We start from the raw sequence: 24,576 nt of genomic DNA on the forward strand, positions 1-24,576 counted from the left end.
TTTTTGTTTTTTTTAAACTATGAAACCTGTGTACTCTTACTTATCTGTTCCTGCCCTGCAGGAAAGCAAAAATATGCCTGTTTTTAATCAGTGAGGAAAAATTCAGCATGTGTTAGTCTAATCATGCTTAGGGCAAAACAGCCACAGCTCTGGGCCCAGACAGATCAAGGTTAGACCTATAGGGAAATATGAATGAGGTTCTTAGAAGACCTCTGTAATTCTGGTGTGGCTCTGCCAGGCCTGGTGGTGTGTGTCTAACATGTCTGTCCCTTTCCACGATTCCAGAGACTTGCTGTAATTATACGTAGTTTGGGGCCTTTCCCCTTGATGAGTAACCTCTTCTCCTGAGTCAGGATTCTCAGTGTCTGGGGGAGTCCCTCTTTATCCAGGCTTCTCTGTCCATGGGATTCTCCAGGCGTGAATACTGGAGTGGGTAGCCATTCCCTTCTCCAGAGGATCTTCCCGACCCAGGGATTGAACCTGGGTCTCCTGCATTGGCAGGTGGATTCTTTACGGTCTGAGCCACCAGGGATGCCCTTTCTTTCACTTTTCACATTGTGGTAGAAGCAACTTCTGCTTTCTCTACACAAGCCGTTTAAGGCAAGGCATTTCTGAGGCCTACCTTTTAAGTAAGGCTGTGAACATCCTAGGTAGAGTGATTGTCATCCCCGCCTTCAGAATTGCCCGGTGTCAGGCAGTTCCTCTCTGCAGCCCGCTGCTCTCCCTTCTGTGGTGTGCTCCGTGAAAACTGTGGCCACGCTGCCTGTTCGCTCAGCTTAGTTTCCTTCAGTACTCGGTCTTTGAGCTCACCGTGACCTCCCCCACCCCCTTACTTTAATTTTCTCATACTCTTGTTTCCTAAGATCAAATGAGCATAGCAAACCTGTGACGACATAGCCTTCTTTGACATCCAAACCAGTTTACCAGGTCAGACTGATTGATACCTTTCTCCTAGGCTGGAGTATGTTCAGGGTCAGGACATGTCGCTTGCCGTATTGTCTGGGTCAGACTAAGTTCTCTGCCAGATCCTCGTCAAAGAAGTGGCTGCTACGTTTCTTAAGGCAGTGGTGGGCAGTCCTGGTTGCACATTGAAGTCTTCAGGGCGCTTTGGGGGTCAAGGGGGTAGAGGGGAGGGAGGACAGTGTCTGGGCTCCAAACAATTAAACCAGACTGTCTGTGACTGGATTCTGAACATTGGTATATTTGAAAACAGCCTACTGAGTGTGTCATTCGGGGTTGGAAACATTGCTTTAGCACTGAGCCAGTTAGCTATTTGCTAAGTCAGTGAATAGTTGGCCCCCCGTTAGTGGCCTTTGTCCTGGAGACCATTGGGATCCGGGCAGTAGTAGACTGCAACTCCTGGGACAGTCTACACGGCTAGTGACACAGAAGAATATCAGATCCGCTCAGTCAGAGGTTTCCATGGGTCCCTCTGATTTAAAAGACACATAAGATTAACTCTGCAGAGATACAGTTTTTAAACTATGTATTTTCTAAGTTATGTGTAAATTTGTAGGAGTGTGAAATTTATTTTAAATGAGTAAAATTTTAAACTGGAGGTGTGCATAGTGATTTGCACATGACTGTTCTGCTTCCTTAGCATTCATTCTCATTTTAAAACTCAAAATCCCCTAACTACGGCATTTTAAACTTATTTCCTGGTAATTTATCACTTTTTTAAAGCATAAACTAATTCTTCTGGTACATGTCTAAGTTTTTATCTATGAGAATATAATTTAAATTTAGAAAGTTATCTACATTTTTCAGATAACACCTTTTAAATATCTCACACATAGGCTTGGAATTTAAGCCAGCTTTTTTTTTTTTTTAGTTAAAAGAATAGTTTTAACGATGCTATTTAGTGAGAAGTTAACAAAAAAACCAAAGTACATGTCAAGATTTATAATTTACTTCTGAAGGAGGAAAATAGTCTAATTTTAAGAAAGTTGTCTGTTTTATGGATGTTTAAAAATACTGTAAGGATGGGAAAGAAACCCATTTGAAAAATTGATTTAAAGTAACAAAGTAGTAAATAGATGCTACTGAATGGAAATGAGTAGGATCTCTCTTAGTCAGGAAGGTCAGAGAAAGAGTTAGATAAATGTACAGTTAAGGTGAACTGTAAGCTGTTGTTAAATTGTTCATTAACGAAATTTCTTTTTTTTCTCTTTTAGGTTGTAAAGGCATATGATCGTGTGGAACAGGAATGGGTTGCCATTAAAATAATAAAGAACAAGAAGGCTTTTCTGAATCAAGCCCAGATAGAAGTGCGACTTCTCGAGCTCATGAACAAGCATGACACTGAAATGAAATACTACATAGGTAAACAGGCGCACAGGCTCAGTGTGCTCCGCCTCAGACTGCTGGTTTGAGCTAATGATTGTTTTCATATGAAAACTGCTAATTTTATCTTAAAGTGATTGAATAAAGAATTCAGTTATTTCTCTTGGGAGGGCATCAATTTATGTGTTACTTAATCTTCCGGTAGTGTTTTAGGTCTTTGGGAATGTGCAGTCCAGGTGTATGTAGTGTGACAACAAATGAGAGTCGCGGCCCTTGCTTTTCAACTTGCAAGAATCATTTGTTTGCTTTAATGATGCTTGTTTATCTAGAGAGTTCTCTGTTAGCTTTAATCATTCTAGTACAGCTCAGAAATTAGAAGTGAGCGATGTATGTCGTTAATGGTTCAGTTCAGTTCAGTCGCTCAGTCGTGTCCGACTCTTTGCGACCCCTTGAGTCGCAGCACGCCAAGCCTCCCTGTCCATCACCAACTCCTGGAGTTCACCCAGACTCAGAACCATCGAGTCAGTGATGCCATCCAGCCATCTCATCCTCTGTCGTCCCCTTCTCCTCCTGCCCCCAATCCCTCCCAGCATCACAGTCTTTTCCAATGAGTCAACTCTCTGCATGAGGTGGCCAAAGTACTGGAGTTTCAGCTTTAGCATCATTCTCTCCAAAGGAATCCCAGGGCTGATCTTCAGAATGGACTGGTTGGATCTCCTTGCAGAGTCCAAGGGACTCTCAAGAGTCTTCTCCAACACCACAGTTCAGAAGCATCAATTCTTCGGCGCTCAGCCTTCTTCATAGTCCAACTCTCACATCCATATGTCTGGACTCAGGTGTCAGGCTGTTCTTGAGAGATAGTAGCTCACATTTCCTGAACTCCTACTGTGTTCCTTAGGCTTTTCAGTCCTGTACAGAAGGTATTAATAGTAGAATCCGTATATTACAGGTTGTTTATACAAAGAGTAACATTCCCAAGGTTCCAGGGTTCTAGGAGTGAGAATCTCAATCTGCTTTGATCTAACTCCAGAGCTTATGTTTGTTTCCTTATCCTGTGGTGTTTCTTTTGAGTCCCGAAAGAAGAGACAGAAGAATTATGAAACTAGCGAGGTCTAGGGCCAACTGATACATGGGCAAAACACCTTCTAATTATACATTCTAAGAGAGAGGCTTTTGTTGCTGTTCAGTCATGTTCAGTTGCTGAGTCCTGTCTGACTTTTTGTGACCTCATGGACTGTAGCACACCAGGCTCCTCTGTCGTCCACTGTCTCACAGAGTTTGCTCAATTTCCTGTCCTTTGAGTTGGTCATTTTCTGCTGCCTCCTTTTCCTTTTACCTTCAGTCCTTCCCAGCATCATGGTGTTTTCCAGTGAGTCGGCCCTTCATATCAGTTGTCCAAAGCATTTTAGCTTCAGCAACAGTCCTTTCAATGAATAGAGACTTTAGGACCAATTAATTACAGACTTTAAAAAAAACAGATGTATATTAGCAACTGAGGTCAGAAATGCTAGCTTTACCTGATAAGCATGAGGTTAAGTTTTATTAGCAGACTCCTGTTTAAGAAATGAAGAGAGAGCATTATGTTTCTTTAGTCCTCCCAAAATAATAGAAACAAAATTGATGTTTAAAGGTGTATAGTTCAGATAGATTTCATTTATGGAACACCCTTCACTCCCTGTTGATATAATAAAATGAACTTATACTATTTTTTTCTTTCTTATCGTCTTTGTAGATATCTGATACAACCCATAGTAATCACATTTGTGTTTAAAATCCTTTCTTCTCACATTCATTGCATGTTCGTTGTTCACACTCAAGTGTATTTAGTGTAAGGTGGGCACTTTGCCGTTCAAGGGGCTTAGGAGGCTAGGAAGAACATTCTAGGGATGCTTGACTTACTGGTCTTTGAACATAGCTCCCCTCTTCTTCCTCACTCTTGTGTGTTTTATTTTGAAGTTTTGCTGAAGTAGTAGAGATAATGTTGATAGGATCACTGTAATTACGTATTTCTGCTTTATTGAAAGAAAACACAGAATGTTAGCTACTTGGTTAACTTATAATAATTACTGTTTTTGTTTTAATACACTGACTCTAGTGATTGCAGGAGTCATTACAGATACTGTTTTGGATGAGTTGTTTTTTTTTTAAGTTCTTATTTAGGAAGATGGTGAGCTCATGTACACTGTCTCAAGAAACTGAGGTTCTGTACTAAAAACAAGCACGGAGAACTTTAAACACAGCCCTGTCAGTAGAGTTAATACATTGAATTTAAGGTGTCTGGGAGTTGTATTGCTCTCTTACGGTGTGAATAACTTTAATTTTGAAATGATTTGATCAGTTTACTCTGAGTTTTACAGTCTTAAGTCTTTGAACTTAAAAAAAGAAATAATCTACTTTTTTACCACATAGCATAATTTCTTATCTGGGTTATTTGCTACCTGCCATGGTCTAGTTAAAAAAGCATTCAGTTTAGGTCTAAAACAGTCTTGCCAACCCTCCATTTTCCCCAAAGTTCAGTTTAAAAAACTGAACGTACATACTTGTGTTTGAGCTTCCTTTGACAATGTCTTTAGTGCTCAGCACATTTCTAGATAATCAGTAAGTGAATGGTGAATCAGTAGAATTGAGTGGATTGATCTTCCATCAGAAGAACATTCTGATCATAGGTTCTTAGAGGGATTTTCATACTCACATTTGAATTCTGACATCAGTTACCTTTTGCATCCCTTTAGTGGCTGCTGCTTAATTAGATCAAAACTGTTACTTGGCCCATGTCTCTCGGGTATCTTATGTGACATGGAGCTGTGTTCTTCATTTTAAACCTATGAACTCAGTGATTATGAGCGGATATTAGACATTCTTATGTACCTGTTGCTGAGCATTGAGTTGGGCTGTGGGCTTCTATAGAGCTGTGGCAGTAGTTAAGTTGTGTTATCCTGACTTGCAGTCATTTGTGTCAGGAATGATCTAAAAACAAGAAAGGCGAGCTACCACCAGGCCAGCACCGTGTATCCCTGTTCTCGGGGACCAGATACTGAGTAATGCCAAAGTTATTCCACATAGAGCTTCAGAGAAACCTCTGTTTAAGTTATACTGAAAGGCCAGAATGGAGGTAACCTTGACAGATGGTGGTTTTATGTCATCTCAGCTGAGTTACAGGTGCTCAGTTTGGTAGATGTGAGAGCTGTCCTGCTGGAGGGCAGTGACTTCCTCTGGTGTGCAGTTAGCGTTAATACTTAACAGCACAACTTTTTTCAAAGCGGTTTATTGACCATTAAGCCTTTTAAGAAGGTCAGTAATGATGCCAAGTAATGTATTCTATACTCTTTCCCCATTCATAAGCCTACTCATAATTTCTTATGATGGAGCTTTATTTTGAAATTTCCCCAAAGCTTCAATCTTGGAGAAGAATCCTATGTACCAGTTTGTTGAACATAATCAAATACATCGATTATGAACTCTTAGTACCTTACAATGTGATTTCAAAGCCTTTGCTGTATTTACCTAAAAGAAAAAAAAAAGTCTTCCTTTGACAATTGTTTTCAAAAATTATTGGTGAAATCTGAGGCTTAGCAGGGCAGATGTGTACATGTATCAAAGCCTTCCCAGAGAGGGCTGCCACACACAGCATTGTCGCAGGCTGGGCATCCCAGCGGGTGGAGCTTAGATGAAGTCATGAGGTGTGGGGGTCTCAGGAAGTCAAAAGTGTTTTCTCTTACATGTGAGGATAAAATTATTATTCAGAGTACTGTGTGTTAGTTTACAGACCTGTGTTTACAGACTTGTGTTTTCAGACCTGACTTAGGCATTTTGGTGGAACTTCTTACATTACATTGCTTATTGGCGGATTCAGCAGATGACCAGTCTTGATATTCTTAACTGCTGAAAGAATGTGCTTCTTACTGCAGAATTTTTGTCTCCCAATTTTAATTTGATAAACTTTGCATTTGACATTGACATTTTATAGAGTATTGTAGAATTGATGTATGTGTTATTCTCACTTTTTTTTTTGGTATGTGTAATTTAAAATGAAACTTTTTGTTCTCTTTCAGTGCATTTAAAACGCCACTTTATGTTTCGAAACCATCTCTGTTTAGTTTTTGAAATGCTGTCCTACAACCTCTATGACTTGTTGAGGAACACCAATTTTCGAGGTGTCTCTTTGAACCTAACACGAAAGTTTGCACAACAGATGTGCACTGCACTGCTTTTCCTTGCGACTCCAGAACTTAGTATCATTCACTGTGACCTAAAACCTGAGAATATCCTTCTTTGTAACCCTAAACGCAGTGCAATCAAGATTGTTGACTTTGGCAGTTCTTGTCAGTTGGGGCAGAGGGTAAGTATATTTCAAAACTTGTGATTTAAAGTTAGAGTTAGGTAAAACAGTGTAAGTAGATATTGAAATCTTACTAATCTGTATACAATTTGAAGGTAATTACAGGGTTGTTATGTTTAAAATCTTGAATCACCTGTGTTGATACCTATTTTGGGAAATCCTTTTTTAAATGCAAACATTGATAGTAATACTTTGAATTAGAAGGTATTTGTTTTTCGGAGTTTATGTTAAATTATGCATGTGCTAAAAGAGAAAACAGGATGGATATAAATTACGACATATGTCCAAGCTAATGGACATATTGGTTTGGTTTAGTCGCTAAGTCGTATCCCGCTCTTGCAACCCCATGGACTGTAGCCTGCTAGGCTCCTCTGTCGATGGGATTCTCCAGACAAGAATACTGGTGGGGGTTGCCATTTCCTCTCCAGGGATCTTCCCAACCCAGGGATTGAACCTGGGTCTCCTGGATTGCAGGTAGATTCTTTATCAACTGAGCTACGAGGGAAGCCCAGTGGGCATATTAGTTTGTGGTAAACAAACGTGTTTTTGAGTGCTAAAAGCAAACATGTCCATAGCAATAAGTAGTTTTAGGGTTAGTTGATTTAGGAAAGCAAGTTTCTCTCTCTTCTTTCTAGCATTGTGAAACCTACTCTGTTTTGCATATGAAACAAAAGTTGTAGGTTGTTCTCTTTTTGAAACCAGCTAGGATCACTATTTGATACTTTATTTAAAGTGTTCCTATTTACTTGTAGATACTGAAATTGCATTTCTTTTTTATTTTAAAGGTAAAAACATAACTGACTTTCAGATATTAGTGTTTAATATTGGGTTTCCATTTGTTTTCCCCAATCAGTGAAATTTCTGTCTTGTCCAACTTTATTCTAGATTTTAAATAAACTAGGTTAATTTAATCATGAAGGTTTATGGCCACTTAATAGGATTGTCCTTTTGTTATTTCCTGCCAATAATGCTGCATTAAAATAATTTTTAAAATTGGAAGGAATAGGAAGCAAAGTTTGCAGTTTCAGTGCCTCTGAAAATCAAGAGATGCTTATAGTTGTTAATAAGAGATAGAGTATATTATAAATGGAAAGTATGTGCCTATATTGAGTCATTTGAATGGATTTTAAGACTTGCAGAATTTTTTCCTGTTTGAACCAAGTCGTATGTTCTGTGCTAATATCAAACACTATTGTCTCTCTCCCACCAGACGGAGACAACTATACCTTTAGCTCAGTGACTTTTTAATTATTGGGTTGGCCAAAAGTTTGTTCAGGTTTTTCCATAAGATGCTTGGAAAAACCCGAGCGAAATTTTTGGCCAACCCAATATGTGGATGTGTCAGAATCCCATGGAAAATCATTTCCAAAATAGACGTGCAGTGGCCCTCCTCCAGGTCTGCTGGCTCAGTGTCAGAAGGTAGCAGGGTACAGCCTTGCAGAGAGCCCACTACTGCTCTGCAGGTCGCCAGCTGGTTAGGTAGGTGACAGAATGCTTTCACAAGCTGGGAAACACGAGTCTCAGTAGTAGCTTGTCTTTGGGGCTTCAGGGTGATCTTGGCTTCTGAAATCTTGGTAGTGTACTCCTTCTTCCTGGTCCCTTTCAGTTAGGCTTTTTTCACTTCAAGAAGGCCGTAAGGTCGGGTTGACCTCCTTGTGGGGTTGTGAGATGATTCTCCGAGGTTCGGCTGGAGTTTGGGGCAGGCCCCAGCAGCTTTCTGAGAAAGCATCTTTGTGCCACTGGCTGCCCGGTTTGAGTATTAAGTTAGGTAGTCTAGTTAGCAGGGTGTTGTTTGGTTTTCTCCCTTTTAAAATAAAAGCTATCTTTGCTTTTGTGATACTTCTGGATACAAATTTTAAATGGCCAAGTGAAGATGAATTGATCTCTGAAGACATTCTCAGATTATTCCATTGCAAATAATCCATTTCAAGATTTTCTTTTTCTAAGAAGTCTTAGGATGGATGGAGGAGGATGGGGTAAAGAAGTGATTAGTCAGAAATGACTCCCAATTGAATCTTTGCATGGCTATGTTTCTAGGTTTATTTGTGAGTCTAGTACAATACAGATGTCTGAATTTTCAATTACATTGTACTGAATTTGACTCTTAATGCTTTGAATTAACCTGAAGAAATTTCATTCTTTAAGTTAAATATAATTTAACTGTTAAATTAATGGTAGCCACAACAGCGAAGAGTAGTTAACAGGGAAATAAATTGTTCTCAATCATATTTTCTTCTAATAAGGCATTATTGTTTTAGGATATATCTTGAGTACTTGTTAGGACTGAACTAAATAAAGGGCTTGAATTTTTTGTATATGCACATTTTGCATTTCAGAGTCTTATACCACTCCCTTGAAGCATTTAGTTCTTTAAAACAATATTCATAGTCTAATGTTGAAATCAGTAAACATCACTGGTAACCCAGTTATTTTTCTTCTGTTTATGTTAGACTTGTGTTCTTCATACAGTATTGACTACAATTAAACAGAAACTATTATTGAAATATGTTTCAGATATACCAGTATATTCAGAGTCGCTTTTATCGGTCTCCAGAGGTGCTACTGGGAATGCCTTATGACCTTGCTATTGACATGTGGTCCCTCGGGTGTATTTTGGTTGAAATGCACACTGGTGAGCCTCTGTTCAGTGGAGCCAACGAGGTACATGATTTCTTTTTGTTTTTAATCTCTTACAGTCTAACCTGGAAGTTGTTTTTTAGGAAAATGTGTCATTTATCAACCTAAATCATTCAAGTGTTTGGTCAGTTTTAAACTTATTTTATCCATTTTAAATTATTTCAATTATATAATGGTGAGTTTAGAATTACGAGATGGGAAGTGAGATCTTTAAATCTACCAGTGAAGGGGAATAGCAAATTACATTAGAAAATGTTAAGTTTTTTGGTATGAATTTTACAGATTTTAAGTATAATAACAGAAAAAGATGATGGTGATGAAATGAGGAACCATCCTAAAAACACTGTCAATTTTGAGAGTATGACGTGAAATTAAAGTATTAATAAATGATGACCTATGGGATTGATAGATATATTTGATCTGAATAATTTAGGGTAAATTAGGACTCTAGAATTTTGGAGCTGCAGGCTAAGCGTAATTCTTGTAGTCAACAGGTGTTCAGTCTGTGTTCTTAGAAGATCTTTGGAGGTCAGCGGCAGTGGTGGGAATGCGAGGGCAAGGGAGAGGGGGGGTCTAAGCTCCGTACAGTTGGAGGAACGGCTTTCCTTGTCTTTAAAACTGTTTGTGGAGTTTTTTTGTTTTTAAAGAAAATTTAACCATTGCAGATTATGATCAGTCCATTCATTTATACATGAGAAAAGAAAGGCTAATGAAATTTCATGACATGTCAGTCAAGTAGTGTCAGAAACCTGTCCCTTCCTACTTCCTGCTAGTTCATTTCACTCTCGCCGGTGAGCTGCTCTTTGGCAGTAATTGCTGTGGTGTGTATTTGTTTTTCTTTGAATGATAAATAATATAAAGGTAATAGTACCTTTTTCATGAACTTAAACACCATTAAGATCGCCTGAGAAACTTGAGTGGCTGCCGTCTCACGCATGGTGAAGCCAGAGCCCTTTGAGTAGCTGGGAAACGCCTCCCTCCCTCCGCCTCCCGTCCTCTTGCCACCTGCCACCTGTCCCTCTGTCCGTCTTCCTGCCCAGTCCCCCCGGCACGCAGCCCTCTCTCAGGTCCCTGGGAGACAGCGGCCAGAGGGCCCGCGCACTCGTGCCAGGGCCTTTCTCTCATGTGACCTGCTTGTGGTGCTTCCGTGGCACCCTGTTTTATGTTGCAGTGCCCCCCTCACTCATGCCCTTTTCATTTTCTCCCTGTTCTTAGTCAGTCCCCAGTAGATCCTACTGTTTGTTTGTTTCCTGATGATCTCTCCCTCTGTAATATAAAATTTGGGGCAGAGATTTTTGTCTGTTTTGTTTACTGCTGTGTTCCAGTGGATGTGGTTTCTAGCATACAGTAGACACTCAGGTGTTGGAGGAAATGGATCTGCACCTTAGATACTTTTTTGTTAGGTCCACACTTTACTAAGCCTTTCATTTTTTGTTTCGTTATTTTTTTAACTCTCCCAAACTTAAACTTCGCAGTCCCCTCCAGTCATTCCTTCCTTTCCGTTGTATCCATGACCACCTGCCATCCCATAGATGAGTGTCTGTCTTTGCTGAATCTTGTGCCCTCCCCTCTGTGGAATGTGGGGCTTCGGGAGGTAGGGGCGTTACCTCTTTCCTTCATTATTGTGTATTTACTGCCCGAGGGAGTGCCTGACACACAGGAGAGACTCTCTTTATTTGTAATTTGTGAATGGATGAGCAGATATAGGATGTTTTACAGTAGAAATTATAGGGTGTTTTTTTTTGCTTTTGTTTTTAATACAGGTAGATCAGATGAATAAAATAGTGGAAGTTCTGGGTATTCCGCCTGCTCATATTCTTGACCAAGCACCAAAAGCAAGAAAGTTCTTTGAGAAGTTGCCAGATGGCACTTGGAACTTAAAGAAGACCAAAGACGGAAAACGGGTAAAATAAGGAAATAATATTTTTGAGCCTTTGTTACTTCTTTCACTGAGTTGTCTTTATAACGCATTTTTGTATTTATTTGAAAGCAGTGTTACTGAAGTCTGCTGTTAACAGTAGTTCTGTTCATGACTCGGGTATAGATTTTCTTCCCAAGTTGGTTTTAGCTTGACCTAAGCTACCTGTATGACCTGAACACTGTTTGGTTAATGCTCAGTATTCTCTTTAAGTCTTCATTTGGAAACTGTCTGCCTGTCTTTTGAGGCCACTGATCAAATCACCACGCCTCGTTTCCACAGTAGAATCAGTCGGTTTGACCTCTGTTTCCCATAGTTCGGGTCTACACTGGAATCACAGCTAAGGTGACTGCAGCTGGGACAGTGGAAGTCATAACTGCAGGAATGGCCTTCTTTGTAGTTCCGATGAGAGCACAGGATTTCTGACGTGAGCAGTTTGTGACAAGAATCTGAACTGACTGGATGGTCCTTTGATAGATTTCAGTTTCCTAGCTTGGATAATGGGGATTTCACATCTCCAGAATCTTTCAAAGTGAGGGTTTTAATGCGTTAGATATGTTTTAGTAATTTTCTCTTTTCTGAGAACTTTTCAGGCATCTCAGCCATGTCAGTTTAATAAATGACATTTAATAAATCATTTAATAGAATAAATGATGACAATTTTGCATCTTGATTTACATCTGTTTTATATATCTGAAAATAATCATGTTTTGCCATCTAGTTTGTTTCTAGTACTAGATGAATATACTGTATAAATATATGATTGTGTGTGATACATACACCAGATACTTTATGATTGTAGTTCTGCGTTTTAACTCTTAAGAAATTTTATTTTTGCTGCAGTTTTTGTTTTGCCCTTGCATTTTAGCGATACTGCCACCAGGTGTCATTTCCAGTGAACTGAAGGTGATGCTTATTTGCTGTAATTCACCTTCAGCTCTGGAGTCTTAACTTCTAATATCAAGCGTTTCTTAATAAGAATATATATATGTAAAACTGTATCTTTCACAACTGATTTGTAACTTACTGCATTCTGCCTTGTTCTCTAAAGTTTCAGGCAGTGCAGTATCTAGCAGCTAAGTTATGGCTACTCCCCATAAGGAAGGGATGGAAAATACCAAGCAGACATCCTGGGTCCTTCCGCCTCTGTCCACGTGCCTTTGTCAGTCACGGCCCCCTTTCCCAGGGAAGTCCTTAGCTTCACCAGCATTCAGAGTAGCTCTTGCAGTGGATTTTTAATTAGCATGGAGTATGTGATGCCTGCTTTACGTTTTTCTTTCTGAACATACTGCTGCTGCTTTTTCCATTTTCTTTTTCTAAATGAAAAATTTATTCATTTCCTCAATCTCTGCCTTATAAAACCACAGTTAAGTCGCAGTGGACTGTAACCTATCATTTTCCCAATGTTGAGCTATAATTATTATTATTTTAAATTATCTGAGGGGAGCATTTCACTCAGAAGAGTAGATTATTTTTTCCCTTAAAATTGAAAGTATCTTGACCTATGTTTAATATACATTAATTAACTGTAGATTTCATGAGATTTTCCTAAGCTGCAATTAAGCAACTGACTTAAACTTAATTTTTAAGAATGTAAAATAATTACTCCTTTTTAAACAGAAACAAATTTCCAGCAACAACAAAAAATCAAATCCATAACCAAATGGTTACATTATGAAGATGCACTAGGGATTTTAACCATGAATATGAAGAAATGTGCGTGTACTATCTTTCAGTATGCTTGCTCAGCTTATTTCCTTAGTGATTTAATTTTTACTTTTAAGTGCTCATTTAATGTTTCAAGAGCCTGTTTCAGCTTCCTAGTAATGAGATCCATACCTACTGGCTATTTTTTTTCCTTTGGTGGGAGAGGGTAAAGAATTAAATTATAAATGATGCTTTTTTGTTGAAGTATAGTTTATGTACAAGACGGGTATTTTAAATTTTCACTTTGTTGTGTTTTAATTTTTATTTACAACAGTGTACCTACTGCCTAAAACATGGTGTAGCCTAACTCCTCCCATCACCTCTAGTGCCCTTTTCTGCCATCCACTCTCAGTTTCTGATTTCTGTTATCCCAGGTTAGTTTTGACTATTCATAGGCAAAATTCATATAAGTGGAATCCTGAGGTATTTATTATTTTGTTTCTTTCATGTAACAGACATTATTTTTGGACATTCGTCCATAGTGTGTCTCAGAAATTACTCCATTTTATTGCTTCACAGTCTTTTGTTAAATGGAAATGCCATGATTGATCTGTGTTTACCTGTCATTGGATGTTGAGCTTGCTTCTAGTTTAGGACTGTTTCAGTAAGGCTACTGGGAACATTTTGATCAATTTCTGTACACATAAGTTTTTGGGTTTTCTGGGGTCACAACTTAAAATTGCCAGATCATCGGGTGTCTGGTGTGTTTTCTTTCTTAAGAAATTACCAGTTTCCCAAGGTTCTATCATTTTATATTCCCGCAAGATTATCAGAGATCCAATTGCATGACATCCTCGCCATTTCATGTGGTTGGTTCTTTTGAGTTTAGCCATTCAAATGAATATGTAGTAGTTTTCATTTGATTTCTTCATGATTGAGAATATTGACCTGGCCAGCTTTTTATGTGCTCAGTAGCCATTTATGTATCTTCTTTTGTGACCGTCTTTGTAGTCTTGCCCCTTTGTTGTTGGGATGTTTAATTATTGGGCTGTAGGAGTTTTTTTTAATGTAATGGATATAAGTCCTTTGTCACCTGTATGCCAGTATTTATTCCCCAACTGTGGCTTGTCTGCTTTTCTTAGTACCAGTTTTTAATAAACAAAAATTTAATTTTTTATGAACAGTATTTTTTTTAATTCTAAGAAATCTTTACCTCCCTCAAGTTTGTGAAGATACTCTCCTTTAAAAGTTTTAAATTGAAATGTATATAGTTGATTTACAGTATTGTATTAGTTTCAGGTGTACAGCACCAGGATTCAGTTATATATAAATAAACGCATTATTTTCCCTTATAAGTTATTACAAAACTGAGCATAGCACCATGTGCTATTCAGTAGGTCCTTGTTGGTTATCTATTTTATATCTAGTGGTGTGTATATTTTATTCCTAATTTAGCCCTCCCACATCCGTTTTCCCTTTGGTAACCATAAATTTGTTTTCTGTGTCTGTGGGTCTGTTTCTGTTTTGAAAAGAAGTTCATTTGTATCTTTTTTAGATTTCACATATGAGTAATCTCTTTGTCCTTGTCTGACTTAACCTCACTTAGTATGGTCCTCTCTAGGTCCAGCCATGTTGCTGCAAATGGCATTATTTCATTCTTATATCACTGAGTAATACTTCACTGTATGTGTGTGGAATAACACCACCACATCTTTATCATAGTCATTTGTCGGTGGACATTCAGGTTGCTTCCGTGTCTGGGCTATTGCAAATAGTTCTGCAGTGAACACTGGGGTGCATGCATCTTCTTCAGTTGCTTTTTTCTGGATGTATGCCTAGGAGTGGGATTGCAGTTGGATGTGGTAGCTCTGTGTTTAGTTTCTTAAGGAACCTCTGTGCTCTTCCCTGTAGTGGCTGCACCAGGCTACAGTCCCACTGCCTCTGAGGGCGGCTTCTCTTTTCTCCTCTCCGGTATTTGTTATGTATAGACTTTTCCGTGATGACCATTGTGACCAGTGGGAGGTGGTCCTTTTTCAGAGTTTTGATTTGCATTTCTCTTAAGAATTAAAGTGACGTTGAACACCTTTTCATATGCTTGTTGCTCTTTTTCTTGGGGAATCATACTTTGTGTCTGTATGTTTATTTTATCTGTAACTGGGAGAAGTGTTCATCTTTCATGATGATATAGGATTTGTCTTAATCTTCTTTTAGGTTTTTTTTTCTTTTAGTTTTCTGTTTTTTGAAGCTCTCTTAATAGGTGTACCCATTTAGTATTGTTATAACTTGGTGATAAATTCAGTCTTTCATCACCATGAAATACTCCTTTTTGTCTTTAATATTTTCTTGTGTTTACTTTGTTTGGTATTATTCAAGCTATGTCAATTTTCTAATTCTTAATACTTTCATAGTATTTTTTTAAAATCCTTTCAGTGTAAACCTGTTCATACTTCTGTATGTAAAATGACTTTTATATGCAGAATGTAGTTGAGTTACGCTTTTAATCCAGTCAGATAGTATCTTTCTTTTATAATGAATTATTTGGTCCCTAATTATTCAGAGGATGGGGTTTTAGACTTTTGCCATATGTGTGTTTCTGCTTGTTTTATTTCTTCTTCGTTTCCCACTCCTTTCCTGCCTTCTTTGGAGTTAAGTCCTCTTGGTGTTTTATTTCATCTTTCTTACTGGTTTTGTAGCTATTCCTCTTTGTGTAATTGCTAGTGTTGCTCTTACTGTATGCCTCTTTAACTTACCAGTGGACCTTAACAAAATGTTACATGACTCGATAAGCTGTGTGATAGCCATGTGCTTTCTATCTAATCCTTCCATTTTTTGTCATCCTCTGTCACTCATGCGTGTATTACGTACCTCACAACACAACTGCCTAAATTACCAGCAACATTAAGAGGAGATGTTAAAACACATAGAAGATAAAGATAGTAACAAGTTCTTTTCAGGAGTTCCTTGGCAGTCCAGTGGTTAGGACTTTGAGCTTTCACTGCCATGGCCCCAGGTTCAGTGCCTTGTCAGGGAACTGTAAGATTCTGCAAGCCACACATCGTGGGCCAGGACCCCTCCCCCCCCCCCCCCCCCCACACACACACACACTTCTTTTTATCCATAGAGTTAATTTCTTGTTGTTGTTCCTAAGTTCTATCTGGTTATTACGTTCCTTCAGCCTGAAGAACTTTATTTTGTAGTCAGTAACTTACGCTGATGAATTCTTTTTAGCAGTTGTTTATCTGAAAATACCTGTATTCACCTTTATTTTTGGAAAGATATTTTTCATGGCTATGGAAGTTTCAGTGGATGTAGAATTTTAGGTTTACATTTCAGCTAAAGAAAATGATGTTATGATATTGTTTTCTGTATTGTTTCTGAGAAGTCATTGATTTTTCTAAGCAGTGTTTGTTTGTTTTTTTTCCTTTTTTTATTCCCTCCCCCACTCCCACCCCCACACCTTCTTAGGTACTACTCCTTCTGTAGGGCAAGGACTGTTACTGTTCATTTTAATCCGTGTGTTCTTTAAAATATTTCTCCCTTTTCCCCCTGGCCACTGTTGATGCCTTTTTTTTTTATATATGTTTGATTTTTTTTTTTTAATATGTTAGATTTTTTCAGCAGGTTGGCTGTTCGGTTCTTGTGCCTAGTTTTCTCTGTGTTTATTTTCCATGGAGTGTGCTGAATTTGTTAGATCTGTGGGGTTGATACCTTTCATCAAAATCCTCAGACATTATCCTTTCAAATATTTGTTCTGTTTCACTTTCTCTTCTCCAGATAATTATCCACTTAAATATATGTTACGGTGCTTAATACCGCCTCAGAGCTCTCTAGTGTATTCATCTTGCTTTCTTTTCGTGTGTTAGGTGGGATCGTTTCTTTGTCTCCTTATTTGCTCATTGTTTTCCTTCTGTTGACCCCAGTCTTCTGTTGAGATCATTGAATGGATTCTTCATTTATGATACTGCATTTTTTAGTTCTAGTGTTTTCACATTTTAATTTAGCTTTAAAAATTAGTTTTAATTTAGCTTTAAAAATTAGTTTTAATTACCCACCCTCCCCAGTCTATTCACACATGTTGTCTGGCTTTTGAACTAAGCAACTGACTTAAGAAATTATTGTTATTTTTAAAATACCTATCTGCCAGTTTCAACAATTGGGTTATTTTATATATGTGGATTTTCTACAGTTCTTTTTTCCACTTAATATGGACTCGTTTTGGGGGTTTGTTTCTTGTATCTGTAATTTTTTGAATGTATGCTGGACTTCCTGCGTTTAAGAACAGTTGAGGTAGAAGTAAACCCTGTTTTCCTGTGAAATGAGACCTGACTCCCACTGTCTACTAGTGTGATGAGACTAGTTGGTTTCATTTGGTGGTGTAGCTGAGTCTGGGCTCTGTCTTGTTTGCTTAACTTAGATTCTGTTCCCCACTGTCTTCATGGGTTTTACGCAGTGTGTGGAGGCTGGGGAGATCTGTTATATGTTAGGCCCAGCCAGCAGCCCTCTTCTAATGTTCTGTGCCTCAGGGTGGTCTGTGTTCACACTGCTGCTCTGGCTCCAGCTTTGCAACCCTGGGGTCCTCCCCGGGTCGTCGGCCTGTCCCACCCTTGTGCCCAGCTGCTCATAGCTGTCAGAAGTTGGTTTGGAGTTGGTGGGCTGAACTCTCCCTCCTCACATCCGCGGCTCTCGTTCCTTCTCCCACTGTAGTCTCTTCTCCCAGGAAAGGCTTTTCATTTTCCAGAATTTAGTTAGCAGTGGTTTCTTTAGTCCTCCGCTTGCTGATAGGTTTCTTTTCTAATTAGTGAGTTTGGCTGCCTCAGGTCTCAGTGGCAGCCCATGGGGTCTTTGCTGCCTCGTGGGTGATCTTGCGTTGCCTGCACAAGCTCCTGAGCGTCAGGACAGCAGCGGTGTTGCATGGGCTATGCTGCTCTGTGGCACGTGGCATCTCAGTTCCCTGACCAGGCCCAGAACCCGCCTTTCCTGTGCTACGAGGCGGGTTCTTAACCACTAGGCCACCAGGTCCCTGATAGGTTTTTAAAAGGCAGTGATTTTGTGGTTTGCCTACCTGGCTTGTTCTTGATTTTGAAGTAAGAGTGATGGTCTCTTGCAAATTGCTACATTGCACGTAGAAGCAAAATCTACTAATATTATTCTGAATAAATTCAGTGTTCATAGGGATTTTAAAGATTACCTGTTAAAATGAGTTTCCCTAAAATGTCAGTACATGTTAAAGGCAGTTTATTAAACATATTTTCTAAAGTGAAGCATAAATAATTTGCTTTGTTTTTTTTTTTTTTTTAAACTGAATATAAGCAAGGTACGGTGTTAAACCCATGGTTCTTTATTAGGAGTGATGGCTGAAGCTTTAATGAGCCATTGTTACCTAGGAAGTGCACCTGAGTTCACAGGTGTATTGGGGAGAAAAGAGGTTTGTAGCCACTGGTTGGTACAGTTCCTTTGTGAAGGACCACAGAGTAAAGATTTTGTTGCATATTCTTACTTGGTTCTGTTTGTTTTTACCATCTTTAAAAATGTAAAGCCATTCATAGTAGGGGCTGTTTATATAAAACAGGCCCTGGAACAGGGCATCGTTTGCTGATCCCTGCACTAGATGATCTTTATGGTCATTTCTGCTCAGAGTTATTTTGAATTTCTCCTGACTGCAGTGCTTTAAGAGTAGTACATGTGAAAATCCAGAGGCGCAAACCGTGAAACACTCCTTTTAACAAAGGTCTCAGCCTTATCCTATAAGGAAGCTTATTTGATGTGATGTTATATAGGCTTTTACATATTCCATCAAATTTAGAGAAACCCCCCACCCTTTTTTTTTGTCTCTTTTCTCTATAGGAGTACAAACCACCAGGAACCCGTAAACTGCATAACATCCTCGGAGTAGAAACAGGAGGGCCTGGTGGCCGCCGTGCTGGGGAGTCGGGCCATACGGTAGCTGACTACTTGAAGTTCAAAGACCTCATTTTAAGGATGCTTGATTATGACCCCAAATCTCGAATCCAACCTTACTACGCCCTGCAGCACAGTTTCTTCAAGAAAACAGCCGACGAAGGCACCAACACGAGCAACAGCGTCTCCACGAGCCCCGCTCTGGAGCAGTCGCAGTCGTCGGGCACCGCCTCCAGCACCTCCTCGAGCTCAGGTCTGCCGTCCCGGTGCCGTGTCAGGCTTTGAATGTGTGCTCTGCTCTTTACAAAGTGGGGTGTCATTTAATGTGCTTTTAAAGTTGTTAATGGGTAAGGAGAAATCCCTCAGAGGGCAAACAGAAGAAGCAAGAACTACAGTCCCACAGCCTCCAGAACAAAAACCCACAATCACAGAAACTAACCAAAGTGATCTCATGAATCACAGTCTTAAGTAACTCAGGGAAGCTGTGAGCCCTGCTGTGTGGGGCCACCCAGGTTCGATGGGTCATGGTGTCAGAGACTTCTGACAAAACGTGGTCCATTGGAGAAAGGAATGGCAAACCACTCCAATATTCTTGCCTTGAGAACTCCATAAACAGGATGAAAAGGCAAAAAGATATGACACCAAAACTTGAGGGGTGCCCCCACTCCCAAGTCTGTTAGGTGTTCAATGTGCTACTGGGGTGAACAGAGGAAAAATAACTCCAGAAAGAATGAAGAGGCTGGGCCAAAGCAGAAATGATGCCCTGTTGTGGATGTGTTTGGTGATGAAAGTAAGGTCCGATGCTGTAAAGAACAGCACTGCATAGAACCTAGAATGTTAGGACCATGAGTCAAGGTAAACTGGATTCAGTCAAGTAGGAGGTGACAAGAGTGAATATCGACTTCTTAGGAATCAGTGAACTAAAATGGCCCGGAATGAGAAAATTTAATTCAGGTGACCATTGTATCTACTACGGTGGGCAAGAATCTCTTAGAAGAAATGGAATAGCCCTCATAGTCAACAAGAGTCCCAAATGCAATACTAGGGTGCAGTCTTGAAAACAACAGAATGATCTCTGTTCGTTTCCAAGGCAAACCATTCAATATCACAGTAATCCAAATCTGTGCCTCAAACCACTAAAGCCAAAGAAGCTGAAGTTGAACAGTTCTCTGAAGACCTACAAGACCTTCTAGAACTAACACCTAAAAAAGATGTCCTTTTCATCACGGGATTGGAATTGAAAGTAGGAAGTCAAGAGATACCTGGAATAACAGGCAAGTTTGTCTTAAGAATACAAAATGAAGCACGGCAAAGGCTAACAGTTTTACCAAAAGAACACGCTGGTCATAGCAAACATGCTATTCCAGCAACGCAGGAGACAACTCTACACATGGACATCACCAGATGATCAGTACCGAAATCAGGTTGATTATATTCTTTGTAGCCAAAGGTGGAGAAGCTCTACATAGTCAGCCAAAACAAGACCTGGGGCTGACTGGCTCAGATTATGAGCTCCTTTTTGCAAAATTTAGGCTTAAACTGAAGAAAGTAGGGAAAACCACTAGACCATTCAGATATGACCTAAATCAAGTCCCTTATGATTACACAGTGGAGGTGATGAATAGATTCAAGGGATTATGTCTGATAGACAGAGTGCCTGAAGAACTATGGGCCGAATTCTTAACAGCGTTACAAACCTTACAGGGTTCGTTACACTGTGCAGGAGGTAGTGATCAAAACCATCTCCAAGAAAAAGAAATGCAAGAACGCAAAGTGGTTGTCTGAGGAAGCCTTACAAATAGCTGAGCAATAGAATGGGCAAGACTAGAGATCTCTTCAAGAAAATTGGAGATATCAGGGGAACACTTCATGCAAGGATAGGCATGACAGGACAGAAACAGTAAGAATATAACAGAAGCAGAAGAGATTAAGGAGAGGTGGCAAGAATACATAGAGAAACTGAACAAAAAAGGTCTTAATGACCCAGATAACCATGATGGTGTGATCACTCACCTAGAGCCAGACATCCTAGAATGCGAAGTCAAGTGGACCTTGGGAAGCATCACTACAATCAAAGTTAGTGGAGGTGATAGAATTCCAATTGAGCTATTTCAAATCCTAAAAGATGATGCTGTGAAAGTGCTGCACTCAATATGCCAGCAAATTTGGAAAACTCAGCAGTGGCCACAGGACTGGAAAAGGTCAGTTTTCATTCTAATCCCTAAGAAAGGGAATGCCAAAAAATGTTCAGACTACTGAACAATTGCACTTATTTCACATGCTACCAAGGTAATGCTCAAAATCATCCAAGCTAGACTTCCAACAGTATGTGAACCAAGAATTTAGAGATGTACAAACTAGATTTAGAAAAGGCAGAGGAACCAGAGATCAAATTGTCAACATCTGTTGGCTCATAGAAAAAGCAAGGGAATTCCAGAAAAACATCTATTTGTGCTTCATTGACTGTGCTAAAACCTTTGACTGTGTAGATCACAAAAAACTATGGAAAATTCTTCAAAAGATGGGAATACCAGACCACCTTAACCTGCCTCCAAAGAAACCTGCATGCACATCAGGAAGAAACAGTTAAAACCATTCAGGAGCAACTGACTAGTTCCAAATTGGGAAAGGAGTATTTCAAGGCTGTATATCGTCACCCTGCTTATTTAACTTATATGCAGAGTACATCATGAAAAATGCTGGACTGGATGAAGCACAAGCCAGAATCAAGATTGCCAGGAGAAATATCAATCACCTCAGATAATGCAGATGACACAACCTTATGGCAGAAGGCAAAGAGCCTCTTGATGAAGGTGAAAGAGGAGAGTGCAAAAGCTGGCTTAAAACTCAACATTCAAAAAACGAAAATCATGGCATCCGGTCCGATTGTTTCATGGCAAATAGGTTGGGAAAAAATGAAAACAGTGACAGACTTTATTTTCTTGTGCTCCAAAATCATCTCAGACAGTTGACTTGAAACTGTGAAATTAAAAGGTGCTTGCTCCTTGGAAGAAAAACTGTAACCAACCTAGACATCATATTAAAAAGCAGAGACATTACTTTGCTGACAGAGGTCCATATAGTCAAAGCTGTGGTTTTTCCAGTAGTCATATACAGATGTGAGAGTTGGACCATAAAGAAGAGTGAGCACTGAAGAATGGGTTCTTTCGAACTGTGGTACTGGAGAAGACTCTTGAGAGTCCCTTGAATTGCTAGGAGATCAAACCAGTTAATCCTAAAGGAAATCAACCCGGAATATTCATTGGAAGGACTGATGCTGAAGCTCCAGTACTTTGGCCATCTGATGCTAAGAGCCGACTGATTGAAATGATACTGATTCTAGGAAAGATTGAAGGAATGAGAAGAAGGGGGCAAAAAGAAGATGAGATGGTTGGGTGGGTGGAATCACTGACTTATTGAACACTGAGCAAACTCCTTGAGATAGTGAAGGACAGGGAAGCCTTGTGTGCTGCGCTCCTTGGAGAAACAAAGAGTTGGACACAACTTAGCAACAACAAGGGAGGAATTATTTTTCGTAAGTCTATTCTTTGGGGCTAGTTAAAAAAAAAATCCACCAAGTTCTAAGACTTAACTGTGCATATAATGAATTCTGCTTGGGAAAAAACTAGTAGCCAAATATTTAAATTGTTTTTAAAGTGGAAATACTTGGTCCACATGCTTTTTTCCCGACTTAACTGAACTTGGTCCTGTTTTAGTTCAAGAATGATCAATGTGAAAGAAGAGAATTGGGTACTTTTTTGGTGCCCTTTCGTGTTAATAGAGGGTGTTTCAGTTTTAATGTTACAGTTATCGGATATATCTACTGGAACGCAACTAACTTCACACTCACAAGTAGTGTCATGTCGTGATGCTCCAGGTGGATCGTCGGGGACGAGCAACAGTGGGAGAGCCAGGTCAGACCCAACGCACCAGCATCGGCACAGCGGCGGGCACTTCACGGCCGCCGTCCAGGCCATGGACTGTGAGACCCACAGTCCGCAGGTGAGCCCGGCCCGCCCTCACGCGCGCCCTCCGCCATGCCCAGGGAGCAGTGTGGGTGCCCACGGTCTTTCGAGTGATTGTCACTTACTCCAAAGGGTCATGGCCTCCTCACCTGTAAAAGCTTCTACCTTACATGACTGACATGAAGCAGCACAACCTTGAAATCATTTCCCTCCTGGTTTAGAAATAGCCAAGATTTACTGAGTGCACACGAGCCGCCGCTCCAGGTGCTTTTCCCCTGTGTTTATCTCTTACTTTGGTAGCGTTTTTAGCCTTACCCTGTTTGGATTTTCATTTTACAGTGGGAACTGGGACTTCCTGGGTTCAGGTCTTTCTGAGGCTCATGATCTTAATGACTGCCTCTCCCTCCTCATTATCTGTCACCACCAATGGTCCTAGGTTCTGGATCAGTTTGTGGTTTGAATTTTCTCCTCCATGTTTTGTTTTGTGTTTTGAAGTTTTTTCTTTTTTGTTCAGTTGCTTTTTCAACTGATGAAAGAGGATCTAATGAAGTAAAATTTTTTAAGGGGGTGAAGCAGATGGTAGTAGTAAAAATATTTACTAATATTTAAATACTCTGTAAAATAGTAAGTGAATTCATCCTGAGTACTGCGTAATGATGTCTATAATGAGAGGCAAGTCTATTATTTAATGAGAAATAAAGTGGGCGTTGATGAACGTCACCCCTGTTGTCAGGCCTGGGGCCGCCACGGGCTGGTGGAGCGGCACACGTGTCCTGACGTCGCCACTCTTCACTCGTGCTCACCAGCCTGCTGGGCGGGCTTCTCATATCGTCTCTTCCCGCTCCCGTTCTCTCCAGTACTTGTTTCAAACTCTTCCTGCCTCTTAGAAGCCTCTCCTCCTCTGTTCTCCCTGACTCGTCCCTGGGTGGGGAGCACTCTTCAGAAAGGAAGGCCTCACGGCCTGTCCCCAGACACCTCGCCCACCTCCGCCGGCGCTTGTCCGCTGTCTCCCTCCCGCCCTGCGCCCGCCCGCTGCCGCCTGGCCTCTGCGCGCCGCCTTCCCTCCGCGCCCGGCCCTCCCCAGGCGTCTCTGGATGGCCTTCCTCAGCCCTTGTGCTCCCCGCCCCACGCTCTGCTCTCCGTGGGCTCTGTCTCCTCGTCCTTTGAGAGCCCCGCTGCTGCTGCCATCAGCCTGCTTCCGCGTGAGCACCTGTCCTGCCGTGTCACCAGTGGTCAGTTCTCAGGAGCTGGGCAGGCTCTCGGTTGCTTTTCTCTCCAGTCTGCACTCGCAGTGACGCGGCGCTGGTTTGAGCCCTGGGCAGGCTCGCCTCTGCTTTCCCGGACAGCGTGGTCCTCTGCTACCTGCCCCCTTCCATCATTGCCTCCTTTCTGGATTCTCTTCTCCCCCTGCCAGTGAAAGTGGGCGTTCTGTGCCCTCTCACCTGACACCCTCCTGGTGACCTTTTGTGCTCCTGCCAGTGCCCACAACTTCCATCTTGATGTCAGTCACTTCACAGCTTGATTTCTGACCTAGACCTCACTCCTGAGCCCCCCGTGCCTTTATTTCTGACCGTCTCCTATCAGTGTCGCACCGGAGGCCTCCACAGCCCAGCCCTACAAATGTGCCACGTTGATCCTAGTCATCGCTTCCTCTTCTGCCACAGCTCATCTGCTTTTATCTGTTCTTTGTACAGAACGGCCCTGAATTTACCCATTTTCTTAGGTCATACACTTGATGCTTGGGAGTTAATCCTTGAGTCTCTCCCTCACCCGCTGACATGGAATCAAATGATAAATAGTGTGGATTCTGAGTATCCTGCATGTGTTTCTGTTCTCTCCACTTCACTCCCCTGACTCCTTGCTACAGGCATCTCTAGCTTATCTTACTG

At 40.6% G+C, this 24,576-nt stretch overlaps 1 protein-coding gene across 3 annotated transcripts in view; it reads left to right on the top strand.

Annotated features, from left to right (window-relative positions):
* DYRK1A (dual specificity tyrosine phosphorylation regulated kinase 1A) overlaps positions 1-24,576 on the top strand; it is a 94,712-nt gene that overhangs the window by 60,888 nt on the left and 9,248 nt on the right. For all 3 annotated transcript variants that reach the window (XM_068978093.1, XM_068978172.1, XM_068978251.1), the window contains 6 exons: positions 2,175-2,322; positions 6,336-6,622; positions 9,137-9,283; positions 11,023-11,163; positions 18,669-18,975; positions 22,600-22,724. In XM_068978093.1, coding sequence (XP_068834194.1) covers positions 2,175-2,322; positions 6,336-6,622; positions 9,137-9,283; positions 11,023-11,163; positions 18,669-18,975; positions 22,600-22,724 — 1,155 coding nt within the window. The remainder of the gene's footprint in view (positions 1-2,174; positions 2,323-6,335; positions 6,623-9,136; positions 9,284-11,022; positions 11,164-18,668; positions 18,976-22,599; positions 22,725-24,576) is intronic.

This window comes from Capricornis sumatraensis, chromosome 1 (assembly GCF_032405125.1).
Source record: "Capricornis sumatraensis isolate serow.1 chromosome 1, serow.2, whole genome shotgun sequence".
NCBI lineage: Eukaryota > Metazoa > Chordata > Mammalia > Artiodactyla > Bovidae > Capricornis > Capricornis sumatraensis.